The 15,052-nt window shown below is 39.0% G+C and overlaps 1 protein-coding gene across 1 annotated transcript in view; it reads left to right on the forward strand.

Moving 5' to 3' along the window:
- Positions 1-15,052, forward strand: part of TRIM66 (tripartite motif containing 66) — a gene marked incomplete at its 3' end in the record, with an annotated part of 50,091 nt that overhangs the window by 14,611 nt on the left and 20,428 nt on the right. The window contains exons 3-10 of the mRNA XM_009703569.1: positions 409-556; positions 6,473-6,605; positions 7,701-7,817; positions 9,637-9,751; positions 11,117-11,263; positions 11,409-11,526; positions 12,861-13,750; positions 14,757-14,918. Coding sequence (XP_009701871.1) covers positions 409-556; positions 6,473-6,605; positions 7,701-7,817; positions 9,637-9,751; positions 11,117-11,263; positions 11,409-11,526; positions 12,861-13,750; positions 14,757-14,918 — 1,830 coding nt within the window. The remainder of the gene's footprint in view (positions 1-408; positions 557-6,472; positions 6,606-7,700; positions 7,818-9,636; positions 9,752-11,116; positions 11,264-11,408; positions 11,527-12,860; positions 13,751-14,756; positions 14,919-15,052) is intronic.

The following is a 15,052-nucleotide window of genomic DNA, read 5'->3' on the forward strand; positions in this document are numbered from 1 at the left end:
GTCATTTTCAACAGTAACTTTTAACCTAAGCCTCCTTAATTGAAATCAGACAAGTCTTATTTCATAGTTTCATGGCTTTTTCAGTTCACAAGAAACAAGTCATTATGATTATTTCTTCTGACTTCACGTGTAACATGGACCCTAGAATTTTGCTGAATGATTCTTGCATCATGTCATAATTATGCTTGATTGTGCTAGAGCACAGAAAGACAACCAATTCAAGAGCTTCAAATCTTAATTTCATTCTGTTCCCTTTTACAGCAATAATCAGACTCTTAAAATCACTTGGATTGCATTAGTTTGAGACAGAAAAATATTAAGCTTACCAATCTGAATCATAGTCTATTAAAGATAAGTTTGTACGGCTAATTTGTTATCTTTGTGTGTAATTGCACTTTCTGTTCTTAGAGCTGCTCCACGTGTAAAGAGAAGAGACCTGCTCACAGTCTCTGTACAAGCTGCAATAAGTGGTTGTGCAGCTCATGTACAGAGGAACACAGACATAGCAAGGAAACTGGGGACCGCTTCCTGTCTGTATCCCTGAAGGGCTGCACAGGTACTGAAGATACACTTTGAAATTTTGTTTCTTCTCATATCAGTTATTCAGTTGAAAAAGGAGCAGTTGCAGCCTCTGTGCCACAGACACCATGCATGCTCTGTGTGCGTGAGTCAGAGGATATCTATATGTCAATGAGAGATGATGTGATTTTTCTATAACTTTAGGGCCATTGCCACAACCAGCATTCCACAGTATTTGAAAAATTTTGGACATTTATGTTTCACAGAGACTACCTTTTCCACATGCCTTTTCAGTCTGCAGAGTGATGGGCTAGGCTACAACAGCAGCAGGCCTTGCCCTTTCAGTACTTCTGTCCTCTTTTGGGTAATTTCCTTCAGGAAACTACCATAAAGCAATTCCTGTGCTTATTGACAAGGTGTGGGAGGGAGAGTCACAGACAGCAACAGGCTGTGATCACTATAGGATGTTCCTTTTCTAAGCCTGGAATGAAAAACGTGGCTCCTGAGTGTGACCACTATATTGCCATCAGCAAGCACAAATTAAGCCCGCTGGCAAACATGTCTCATCCCTATACAATGATGATCCACAGAAAGGATTATCATCTCTTATTACTGCTCATTATTTTCTTTACTTATATGCCAGAAATCTGCTGAGGAGTATGCTAACCTAAACTTATGTAAGCAATTTGTAACCTAAAAGAAGAGTTTTGCAATTTTATACAATGATTTAAGTTTACACTTTGCTCACATACGAAGTTATTTGTGCTAGAGAGTTTGTGCTGTACTATCATTCTTCTTGCTAAGGAAGATGAAGGACAGAACAAGGAATAAACATAGGTGTAGCCCACTGATTAGACTTTTTTTTGGCTTTAGGATTTTGCTTGTAGAAGCCTATACTTTATGCTTGCCATAGATGGAGTTCTTTTAGGTCCTGGGTGTTCATATCAAACAGGGTTTGAGGCCCTTGAGACATGATATGCCGTTGCCAAATAGAGTGTAAATAAACAAAAAAAAAGCTGTAAGAATAGTAATAATAAAAAAACACAGATGGCATTTAAATGTTTTCTGGGTCTTTTCTAGAGAATAATATAAACTGAAGTCCCCCTAGTCCTCCCCCAAATGCCCTGATTGGATGGACAATCTTGAATTGATGGCAAGATAAGGACTGTGGTCTTGAGGCTCCAACTGTTTATAATTTCCTTTCACTTTGAGTAAGATTACCTGCTCATATTGTTGACCAATAATGGTAAGAAAATATACCTGTGGCTTAGTTGTGGTTTTGTGAGTGCTGTATAAATAAAAAGATGCAAACACATAACTAAAATACTTTCTCATCTTTCATACTAAGTTCTGTGTGCTGAAAAAAATGAACAAGGAGCTTGGTAGTGTATATATAGGCTAGTTAATCTAAAAAATTATTTGGGATGTAATCTGTGCTTTTAAAATTATTATCATTAATGTATATATTATTTATTTAGGACACAGATATCCCCTCAGGATATTTCAAAGAAAGCAAATACTAGGATATACTAGAACTCAGGCTGATTTTTTTTTTTTTTTCTTTTCTGGAAATAAAGCATCTTCTGCTTTCAGATTCAGTAGCCACCTTCAGTCTGTATGTGGTGCTTCTGAACAACAGCTACCTTCTTTGTAGGCCCTTGTAACCACTAAGAGACTTCTCTATCCCATTGACCTTGCACCTTTAAACTCCTCAATCTTTTGCCATTTGCTTTACAAGGGCCAGAATTTCTGTAAGATTCCATGGGTCTGAAATGAAGTAAAGTAGAAAAAAAAAAACCACCACCAAACACATTGAATCCTGCCTATTCCTATTGATTTTGATAAACAATTTCTTCTTTGAGTGACAGAACTAAAGGAACCTGGCTTACCTGGGAAACATTTCTTTCTTCTGCTTCTTCCTTCATGATAGCTGTGCTCCATGTAACACATCTGATCACTCCCTGCCATGCAGAACCTGCAGCCCTCTGTCACTGTTCCCCATCCACTTATCCTGCACATCCTCTTGGTTCCTTCCTGGGCCATCGACTGCCTACTTGGTGAGACCCAGCTCACGCAGCTGAACGGCTGAGCTGGCTGCCAGGCAGCACCCTTAGCCTGGTGACTCCTGAGATCATGCTGCACACCAGTGTGCCAAATTCATGTGACTGGTTTGTACTGGTTAGATTTCATTGGTTTGAACATGGTTATTGAGAACTGGAATGGGACGTTATGGGAGTCATCTGTGTCACAGTTGTTTAGCCAAAAACTGTTACCGAGCTCCTACATTGAAAAACAGACCTTATTTTTTAAGCATAAAACCAAATAAATAGCACACACTGGACATCACTTTGATCCGCCTCCCCCCCAGTTTCCCAGTAGTATTTATGTGTTGTATGGTTGCTCAGGTGTATTCTTGTTAGCTGAACCACTTCTAGAGGTACTATCAAAAATTCCAGTTCTCTTGTGAGTGCCAGACTATTACTACTGGTTATGAGTATAGGGAGATGCTGAGATGTGGTTCACAGATGGGTTAAACTACACTACTTGCAGTTTTTCACAGACACTGATTTTTCCTGACAGTCAAAAAAAAAAAAAAAAGCAACCCAAAAACCCCCTGAAAATGTTCTGGATCTGTGACCACAAGATGTGAAAACGTTGAAATCTGCTTCTGGAATGAATTTACTGAGTGCTGGAGTACTAGGTACTGGAAACACAGGCCAAAGCTTTATGACAGATTAAGCAGCAGTCTTGGAGGAATAGTCGCTGAAGAACAAACCTTTCACTGGAGGGCTCTGCATTAGCACTAGGAATAAGTGAACTTTGTTAAGTTCAAATTTCTGCAGAGCTCTCAAACTGTTTAAAGTCATAAACCCAGGATTTCTTCCTCCCCTAGTCTCAACTTTCTTAAAAGGACATTCAGTATCAGTACAGACTCTTTCCTTGTTAAGTGGAAATCTGTGCTTTGCAATTGAGTAGAAACAATCCTTTTGCCAAAACTGTTAGAAGTAAATGACCTGGTACTGACATACCAACTATTTGTAGGCTACTGCACAAACTGAAAGATTTTCTCTTTGCTATACTATCCTTTTCTTTTGGTCTCTCAAGGTTCAGCATGGACCTATAAAATCAAAGTTTGAGTCATTGTGAATTATGCAGGTTGAGGGAGGACTCTTATTAGCCAAGATGAGATTGCTTTTCTAAAGTTGGCATCAACTGGTCAGAGGAACAGAGATTTAAAACTTTCTGTCAATTATTCAAGAGATCCACCTGAAATAAAGAAAATATAGGCTGTAGAAAATGGTGACTCAAATGATGTTAATTCAGAATTTAGGGCAACTGAACTTTTCCTGTACTTCAAGTGAGGTTCTTTTCAAGAAGCTAACATGGATAGTTGTGGTCAAAATGTCTTTTCTTAGAAAAAACAGGCTTATGCCTTTGTTTACCATCTGAATTGTAAGAATTAAACTTATGTTAAAACTGAAGAGTGTAGCTCTGAGCTGAGTATAAAGTAGGTTAAGAATACCATGACTCAGTGGCAGTTTGCACTGATGTGTCAGGTGAATCAGGGAATTACTAGTGGCAGAGGCTGTGGGTCTGTGTTGTAATTAGATAACGTTGATTTTTATCCTTAGTTTGCATTTGAAATCTGCTTGTCTCTTAAATCTGACACAGTACTAAAAACCTCACTGATTTCTCTGGGATGTTTCCAGTCTCCCAAAGGCTAAAGAACCCTTCAGAGAGAGAAAAAAAGAGAAATCATTATATAAGATTGTTACTAGGCTTCATTATACTTGGACCTTAAAGACTGCATCTCATTATAAGTTGGAGTTTACTATTAAAAATTTGATCCTGAGTTTTCAGAGAAACAGCTTGCATGCTCTGCAGGTGCTGAACACTTAGAGAGTTTTTTCCAACTTATGAAAATTGAGATAGTTATTATGGACTTTTTATTTTTCTTTAAAAATATAATATCTGCCTGCACAGGGGAGGAACAGATGATCTTCAACATCCACCTTGGTTATATATTGATGATATAACCTACTTGGTCATTTATTACTTGCATTGTCAGCTGCAGGTTTTAATATGAAAGTAGATGTTTGCAGTATAATCAGAAAAAAATTGCTGTCAAGGTGAGTTCAGTTTGTGCCCTGATAGAAAAAAAATATTGGAGTGGGCTAAAAAACCCTCTGATCCAATTTCCTCTTTTAATAATTCTGTCTGTTAGCATTTGGTTCAGTAATAATATAAAACAATAAACATTCCTGAAGAATAAAACATGATACTGTAGTAAATAATTCATAACAATATAAACCATGTAATGCTGTTACATAAAAATCTTGGTCTAATCTATCACAAATTGTATTCTTGCGCATTATGTTAAGAAGGTGGAGGGGAAAGTCAATTGAACTGGAGGAAGTAAATCGACCATCTCAGAAATATTTAGAGAAGATAGCTATCTATAAAGTAGGAAATTTGGGATATTTTCTTTAGAGCATGGCATGGATTTTCTCCATATTTTCATTCTCTTTGTCAGCCATCAGATTTTCTTAGCCTTTCTACTTCTATATTGTGCATTTTCCAATTGGAAAATAAAGTGACTGAATTAGCATAGCTTGCTGTGCACTGTGTGTCTGTGTTATTGCAATAGTATCAGTTCAGAGGCTTGGTTCTATAAGGGGCTTCATTTTGCTACAGGATGAAAGCATGGTCCCTGCCACAAGTTGTTTTTTTAAAAAATAAGTTGTTTTTTAAAAAAAAGCAAGATAAATTTGATGTGGAAAAATCGAAATATTTTTCTCATTTTATATGAGCAAATAATAATATATAAATAAGTAGTGTTTTGATTTCATTTAAAGTTTGTATCAATAAGTGTTATCTAATGATGATTGTTTTGTTTAATTTCTTGAGTGTTGCTAAAGAATAATGAGGATGCAGCCATGTGCTTTTCTTGTTGTTCCTATATATGTATCTAGGTGCTAATAATGATGGTGGTTCGGTGGACAGAGTATTTGAACACTGATCTGCATAAATCTGTCACTGTACTTTAGCATTGCTTGTGCTTTCTGACCATTTTGAGAAAATAGTGTTTTTCACCAGTAATAACGATGGATGGTCCTTGCTCTGCTTAATAAAATAAGGCTCTGGAGTCTGCGGCTTTTGGGATCTGAGAAAAGAGCTTCCCCCTCCCAGCCTTAACTCTTAACATAGATGTACTTGTGAATGTCTGACTTCAGTAGAATGGATTTTGTTTTGCCATGGTTTAGCAGGGGTTTTTCTGCATTCTTTCATTGATGGTGTTCCTTCTTTCTAAAACAATTCTACTGTATCCGGGAAAGAAAGCAAGAATAGATTGTACAGAAGCAAGGCTTCCACTTTACATATCCACTGTCTATTCTTATTCTTCATCAGATTACTCTTTAGAAAATCCTTTTAAGAACAGGTTTTAGTGCCTAATATCAATATCCCCTAGCTGCTGAATTTTATGTACTCCATTTACAACTAACACAAGTTTGAAAAACAGTTCCCCATGTGACTTTTTAAGAACAAAGAATTTCCTTGCATCTGCTATGACTTCAGGTTTATTTAATATTGTTGCTTTTCTATGTTTTACAATACAGTTTTATTGACTGGTTTGCCAGACCAGGGCATTCAAAATTGTGAGGCAGGTGCCCAAAATCATGCGACGTATTTAAAACTCATGAGAATTTAGAGGACCATATGAATTTGGTTTTGTGACTTGTTTCTGAACCTTTGATGTGCTCAGTTTGTAAGATGTATAAGTCCAGGAAAAAAATGTAAACAAACCCTGCTTCATATAATCAGATGGTTCCAGGATCTGGGTCTTTTAAAAATAACATCCAGACTTTCAATAAAATCGTGAGAGTTTGGCAACTCTTTTTCTGAACTATAATAGTAATCCTTGTCAATGACACCATTGCTTTGTATTCTTCAGCAACTGAAGATGAAGCAAGCGAGTTTTCCTTATTTTGTCCAGTGCACACTCAAGAGCCACTCAAGCTGTTTTGTGAGACCTGCGATACTCTTACATGCCGCAGCTGCCTTCTGACAGAGCATAAGGAACACAGGTACCGCACATTGATTGCTTAATCATAATCCTGACTAAAACTGTAGGTAATTTAGATTTAAGACTGTTCATCTGCATTTCCTGTCAGCTAAAGTTGCAGGGTGGTCCAAAGTTAAAAGCCATAGCAAACTCGGTTCAGTTGTCTTATGCCCAGTGTAACACATGGGTTACTGCCCTCACAGAATCACTCACTGCTCTCAGCAGTGTGTACCTTCCCAATTGTATTGTCTGCTCAGATACTATGTATGCATGCATATAGAATCATAGAATCATTATGGTTGGAAGAGACCTCAAAAGATCATCAAGTCCAACCGTATACCCTATGCCACCATGCCCGCTAAACCCACTAAACCATGTCTCAAAGAGCCACATCTAAACGTTTTTTGAACACCTCCAGGGACGATGACTCCACCACCTCCCTGGGGAGCCCGTTCCAGTGCCTAACGACTCTTACAGTGAAGAAGTTCTTTCTAATGTCCAACCTGAACCTCCCCTGGCACAGCTTGAGACCGTTTCCTCTAGTCCTATCACTAGTTACTGGGGAGAAGAGACCAAGCACTGCCTCGCTACAACCTCCTTTCAGGTAGTTGTGGAGGGTGATAAGATCTCCCCTCAGCCTCTTTTTCTGCAGGCTGAACAACTCCAGCTCCCTCAGCCGGTCCTCATAAGACTTTTTCTCCAGGCTCTTCACCAGCTTTGTTGCTCTTAATAGTTCCTTGTTCCTTGTGATTGTGCTGAAAGGCCCAACTTGATCTTAATACTTAGCATGGTTCAGATGCTTCTGTTTGTCTTTGTCAAAGACATCATGACTGTAGAAGACTGGAGTTACTGATGTTTAAGCATGCTTCTTGCCTGTGGAACTGCGTGAGCCATGTAAGGAATTGTCATACACCGTAACACTTTTTGTGAGATGAGCCTGCCTATATGAGGGGCGATAAAGTTTAGCTGTCAGAGAGAACATTTGTAGTAGGAAAGAAGCAGGGGACCATGTCCAGACAGGTATTAAGGCAGCTGGTCCCCTAAACTTATCAACTGATAAGTTGATTACTTATCAACAGAAAAAAACATGGTGTGAGAATTTGCCCTTCTTTCACAGGTTCAGACATCTTCATGAAGCTTTGCAAAATCAGAGAGTTATTCTGGAAAATGTCATAACTAAAGTGGAAGAGAAAAAAAATGGGATTCGGGTTTCAGCTAAACAGATTGAGGACAGGTAATTGCTATGCTTTTTTTTTTTTCATGAAAGTGGGTGGTCAATAAAAGTATTATTGTCACTAAATGTAGGTTAACAGAAGTAAATGCAGATGCTATTTTTTTTTTTTCTTGGAGGATAGGAAATAATAGGAAGATTAAAAATATCAAATCTGTGTTTAAGTGGTACTGACAAGTCATGGCATTGTAATACATGATTTCATAGTCCTTGTAAGGCATGTGACAGCTGACTTCAGAGTTAAGATTTCTTCATATAATTTGTTTCTGAACTAAAATTTGAAAAGATTAGAAATAAAGACTATTTTTAAAATACCTTGTTTCTTCAAGAAACCTCAAACCAAGCTGCAATTCCAGTCAGGACTAGTATAAAAATTAAAATATTTCATTATAGAAACTGGATTTCAGCTGCTGATTATGTATTTGTTGGCTGTTGGATCTCTCTTGTGCATTAATAAAACCACTTCAAACACCTTGAAAGAGTACAAATCTATTTATACTGTTTAGTATAAAGTGAAACTTTTTTGGATGTGGCTTCTATGTCTGTTTGTTGACAAAGAACTTAAGATTGTTCTTGGCGTGATGTTCAAGAGTCAATCAGCATTAGCATGTCACTTCCAGAGAGTAGTGGACAACAGCTGAATGTCTGGATGGAGATCAGTGACTAGTGGTGTCCCTCAGGGTTCCGTATTGGGACGAATACTGTTTAATATCTTCATCAATGACATAGTGGGATCAAGTGCATCCTCAGCAAGTTTGCAGATGACTCTGAACTGAGTGGTGCAGCTGACATGCCTGAGGGACAGGATGCCATCCAGAGGGACCTGGACAAGCTCAAGGAGTGGGCCTATGTGAACCTCATGAGGTTCAACAAGGCCAAATGTAAGGTCCTGCACATGGGTCGGGGCAACCCCTGGTATCAAGACAGGCTTGGGGATGAAGGGATTGAGACTGTCAATGATTGGGATTGAGAGCAGTCCTGCAGAGAAGGACTTGGGGGTACTGGTGGATGAAAAGCCAGACATGAGCCAGCAATATGTGCTTGCAGCCCAGAAAGCCAGTCCTATCCTGGGCTGCATCAAAAGTAGCGTGGCCAACAGGTGGATGGAGGTGATTCTGCTCCTCTGCTCTGCTTTGGTGAGACCTCCCCTGCAGTACTGCCTTCAGCTCTGGGGTCCTCAGCACAAGAAGGACATGGACCTGTTGGAGCGAGTCCAGAGGAGACCACAAAGATGATCAGAGGGCTGGAGCACCTCTCCTGTGAGGACAGGCTGAGAGAGTTGGGGTTGTTCAGCTTGGAGAAGAGAAGGCCCTGGGGAGACCTGATTGCAGCCTTTCAATACTTAAAGGAGGCTTCTAAGAAAAATGGGGACAAACTTAGTAGGGCCTGTTGCAATAGGACAGGGGGTAATGGTTTTAAACTGAAAGAGGGTAGATTCAGACTAGATATAGGGAAGAAATGTTTTACAATGAGGGTGGTGAAACCCTGGAACAGGTTGCCCAGAGAGGTTGTAAATGCCTCCATTCTTGGAAACATTCAAGGTCAGGTTGGACGGGACTCTGAGCAACCTGCTCTAGTTGAAGGTGCCCCTGCTCATTGCAGGGGGATTGGACTAGATGACCTTTAAAGGTCCTTTCCAACCCAAATGATTCTATGATTCTATGTTTGAAGAGAAGTATGGGAGAACTTATGGGAAATGGTGTAACTTTCATTGGAGTTCTCTGTCAATATTTAGATCAGTTCTTGTAACAAATAACTCCTAAGCTCTGTATACATGACATACCAGTTGGCTCATCCAGGGATGTGTATCTCTTACCCATAGGCTGCTTGAAGTAAAACATTTATACAAAAAGGTAGAAAATCAAATAAAAATGGCCAAGATGTTTTTGATGAATGAAATCAATAAACGAACAAACATCCTTCTTGAACAACTTGAAGTAAGTAAGGCTAGTTTCTTTGATACCTTGGGAAATTAAACTAAATTGAATTTAATCCCAGTGCCAATGGAAAGAATATAGATGGTGAGAGTTTTTGTCCCTTTGCTAATGTTTTCAATTTTTTTTTTGTTTCCCTGCAGAATTTTATGTGGAATCAATGGTTGACAAAGATTCAGGATGAAGTGGCAAAATGTTTACTTGTCATGAGTTAACCATATTTTCTAATGCAGTTACAGAAAATATGTGTGCACCTTTTAAGAACTTACAAAACAAACCAGCTTCTGGTTTTAATGTTTAATTTGTAGAAAACAGCTAGCAGCACATTTAATAACCTGCTTTGAAAATGATCCTCTAGTCTATTTTCTGTAACAGAGCCTGAAGTTTTGACTCTTCAGTTTTTGGATGCCCAGTTGGAGTATATATGGTCTTATTCTGAAATGTGCTGAGCATAAGAGTTGCTATCAGATCTGATCAGAATTTCCAGTTCTCAGTTATTCTTGGGTAATTTTAGCAGGTATTGGAAAGACAAGGCACTCAGCACTTGCTGGCTGGCTGCCTTTGAACTTACATATTTGACTCAAATATGGCGACCTAGCTAGGTGGCTTTACAAAAAAGAGAAACATATGTTCTCCTATCAGTATTATTAAACATTAGGAAAATTCAGTGTTCACATGTTTTGACAACATTTCAGTGTTTGTCTGAGTTAACTATAACCACAACTGAACTGTGCATACACTTGAAGTATATGCACAGTGCTCTGTTGGAAGTGCATGTAGGGGGAATCACATGAAATCAGGAGGTGCTGGGTTCAAATCAAACAAGGGCCAATAGTTCTTCACATAAATGGTAGATGAGTGTGAAACTCCTTGCTGCAAGATATTGTGTGTAAGTTCAAAAATAGACAAATTAATGGAAAAATACACTGAGGGTAATGATGTAGCCTCTGTCTTTGTGGTCCTGAAATCATGGATTGTTGGAGATTGGAAGACCATTCTGAGGAAATGCTGCATGCTTTCTCTCTTTTTATATTATTTCTTGTGTCTCTTCTGTTGTGTATTGTAAGAGACTAGAAAGTGGTCCACGTGCAAATTTGATCCAACTTCTACAGCTTTCTTGGGTTACGCTGTTCTGTTAAACCAAAGCCAGACTGATGTAGGTGGTTTGCTCCTGCAGAAATCATTGTTCTTCCTGAATTCAGACATATCTGTCAAATAGGATTTGCTTTCTTTTTATGATTGGTGGTTTAAAGAGATTCTAAATAACAGTGTCCCTGCGAATAATGCATAAAGTAGTGCCAATGATTGTATGCATTGTGTATGTCTGAAGAATTACAACTATCTTCTACTGATTCACATTATTAACAGAAAATCACCAGTGAAAGGAAGGAGAAATTGGAGGAACAACTGCAAGGTGTTGTTGTTTTAAGCAGACAGATAGAACATGTGCAGAACTTCATCAGCTGGGCAGTGCGCAGTAAAAACAGTATCCCATTTCTCTTCAGTAAAGAACTGGTAAGAGCAATACTTATTTTCTCAGTAAACTGAAATTGTGCAGTAAATGTGAGAACTGTTTTAAGCATTTAATGTTTCTCAAATAAACCATTTTTAATGATCTTATAATTGTGAATAAAATCATCATCCTTTGATTTGTCACCAGATTGTATTTCAGATCCAGCGCTTATTAGATACAAACTGTAACACAGACATAGGCCCTCCTCTGAAGATCAGATTTACTTGGGATCCCTCCTACTGGACCAAACAACTGTCCAATTTGGGTAAGAAAAATATATTGCTTATTAGGCAAGTGCCCAAAGCTAGACAAGACGGATATAGACAATACAGTACTTTCCCTAGAGTGCTTTCCTTTTCTGTTTTGACTTCCAGTTTTGTACCTCTTGTCACATTCTGAAGAAAAGCTAGTGTGGCTAAACTTTCCTGTTTTTCCCTCCAGTTGTATTAATTCACCTATTAAAAGACATCATTATATATAAATATTACCTTATAAACATGACCTAGAAACACACTCTATAAATATCATCTTTGGCCTTACAAAATCACAGTGTAAGGATGCAACTACTAGTTTAGTGGAAACACTGTGCAGGACTAAAGAAATAACTTTTAAGTGAAATGACTTAAAATGTAGCATCGCTGGCTATCAAACAGCCTTGACATTGACCAATGTATTTGAAACTCAGTTCTGCCCCAGCAAGCAATAGCTCTGTACAACACTGTGACTCTGACAGTCCTGTAAGGAGCGAAATGGAGTATCTGCAGTGGGCCTTGTGCTATTTCCTCTGCCTTACCCAGGGGCAGCTGGGCTCAGTCATGCCTACAGTCCTTGGATTCTTTAGTATCTTAGTGGCCAAGGGACCTAAGCAGTGCTTGAGACATTTACAATTAATGGACACAAAGATGGCTTTAAGACATTGACAGTATAATAATTACAGTGTTATTTATATAATGAATGTGCATACTGTGACTTTGTTTCCCACCAGCTATAAATTTCCCAACTGCAGTGGTTTTTTACAGTAAATTTGCTTCAGTGGGCTGATCAATGATCTAAAAGTTTGGTTCTCTTCCCTTTCTAAGATATTTAAAACTAAATGAGGTAAAACACTATCAAAAGCATTGCAGGGAATACTCTTCTCTTGACTAAAAGCATGGACAAGATCAGTTCATAGGTCAGTTCTATTTCTAGCTTTTATGATTGTTGCCTACATAACATCAATCTCTTGTATTTTTGTCACTTTCACCCTGGAAGCAGTCTTTTGTACCTGTGCTTATGGATCAGAAGATATGCTCTTAGTAAAAAATGAAAGTATAAGCCATATCCATCAGTTAAAATAAGTTGAGGTCAGTTTTTCAAAGCATTTGCTGGTAATTGAACCATGAGTTCCACTGACGTCAGTGGGAGTTTGGTGTGATTTTAAATCACTGAAAAATTTTGTAAAATTTGTCTTGAAGGTATGTTGAAGGACTGTTTAGATAGGATATTTGAATATTTTTCATATTTGAGATTAAGATAAGGAAATGACCATTTCAGTTCACAGTTTTTATTGTGTAAATTTGTCAAGATCATAGGAGGGAGTAAATTTGCTGTTTTTTCCAGGAGGTTTGACTATGGAAGGTGGACACATTTCTCACTCAGATATGCTACTCTGTGGAAACATGCAAGGATTACAGACCTCCTTGTATCATGGGCACTGTTCACCAGTATCACAGCTGGAGCCTGTGAATAGCCAGCCACATCAGTTTCCACCTGCAGTTCAGTGTCCTATGCCTGTGTGTTGCTCACACTGCCTTGGAGTACCTCACCCAAACAAAGCTCAACCTTCTTACCAAGACATAAACCACCATCAGAATTTTCAACAACCTCCCGAACTGCATCAGCAGCACTTTCCACTGCAGTACAGCATGCAGCAACACGATAAAGAGCAAAGGGGTGCCTCTCAGCCTATGAAGCTAACACAGCCTAGGCTGGAACAGCAGTTGCGGTCAGAGCCAGAGAACATGTCTGGGAGGATGGGAAAGCACTTACCATCCCAGCAGCTGCAGCAGACTTCACCCCTCAGTTATGCAGTTGTATCACACGAGACTCAGCAAGTTCACACGAGCCATCCACAGCCATTCCACACACAGGCTTCTTTGCAGACATCAACTGTGCAAGTGCAACTTGGTCATCTCCAGAAGATAAAATCTAACCACCTGCAGCAGCCACCGCAGCAGCAGCAGCTGCCACCAGCATCACCAGCATCAGGTCAGAATGAGAACACCCACAAACAAGTCATCCAGCAGAGCCTGGACATAATGCACCATCAGTTCGAGCTGGAGGAGATGAAGAAGGATCTGGAGCTTCTTCTGCAGGCCCAAGGACAGTCCAGCTTGCAGCTGAACCAAGCCAAGCCACCTCAGCATGTTCAACAGACCATAGTTGGTCAAATCAACTACATAGTGAGGCAGCCAGCCCCAGTTCAGCAACAAATCCAAGGTGAAGCACAAGTAAGTTCTCTAAAAGTTCTTTCCTACTTCATTTAGTCAATCTAAGCTCAGAAATGGGAGACACCTTTGAGATTTCCTGTATTTCATTGAACTTTCTGTTGTTGTCTTCTCTATGTTTGTATTCAGCAGAGGCTTCATGCCTCATGCAGATTAGGCCAAAATTTTCTGTAAAGTGCTGCATAAACAACCTGTATCCCAAAGATCTGAATCTCTGACTAGACAAGGTGAGCAGCAGGTGGGAGAATAAAAGCATCATCATTCCTCCTTTGTGAACAGGTAACTGGAGGACTGCAGTAGTCTCACTCTCCATTTCAACTCCTTTTTACTGGAAACTTTAAGCCCCGAGTCCTTGAAAAAGATTCTCTTTTGATTCTGAATGATTACTGAAAAGAGGGTGAAAAACACCTTTTTTCGATGAGTCATTTCCCATTCTACTAGTAACAGCTCTTGCTACTGCATCATGTCCTTTAAGATTTCCATCAGTATTCATACATGCTGTTCTGTTACAGTTTTGTCAGCAGGGCTCATTATTGCCCTTTTCCTCTGTTGGTAAGAATCCTGCTTTTGAAAAAGGGACAGTGCTTGGTCGTGAGCATCCAAACTACAAGGCAGATAAGATGCACAATAAGGTGGCTTTGAAACTCATTCAAAACAGTGGGCATTGCAGCAGAAAGTGGCTGGGACTTCCTATTGTGTAAATTCTGTGGAGTTCCCACCTTGAATGGCTCTCAAAGTGACTTACCTGTAGGGGCAGACTGCAGGCTTTTGGAATAGCCGTACATTTCAGCAGCTTTATTGACGTTTGGTTTTTTATTTTTTTAAAATTCATTACTGTTTGAGAGAAATCTTTCTCCATTCGTCTCTCTACTTAGGGTTACTTTGATCATCTTTGTTGTTTTAAAGTCTTTCCAGTCTTGTCATATTGTGCATGCTGTGAGTCAATGTGAATGTTACCATTTTTCTTTCTGAGATTTTGAAAACATAAATTCTTAATTATGATTTGTAGGTCTGTGAGGGTTCTACTGAACTTGATGCCCAGAAGCCTGTAATTCCTCTTGACAAAAGTGATAGTCCCTCCCTGTCACAGTCACTAGATGAAGAAGCCAGTGTCAGCAGTCACTCCCCTGAGAGCACATTGCAACAATCAGCTTTCCATCCAGTGAGAAAGGTATAAAGAACTTTTTTTAAAAAAAATATTTTAAAGGGAAAACATGATTTGATAATATTGAATATAACATGGAATTTGCAATCAGGTTGACAAAAATTAAAATACAGTAGAAGTTGACAAAATGGCTTGTAAAT

The sequence above is a fragment of the Cariama cristata genome, unplaced genomic scaffold (genome assembly GCF_000690535.1).
Source record: "Cariama cristata isolate BGI_N322 unplaced genomic scaffold, ASM69053v1 scaffold24057, whole genome shotgun sequence".
Taxonomy (NCBI): Eukaryota; Metazoa; Chordata; class Aves; order Cariamiformes; family Cariamidae; genus Cariama; species Cariama cristata.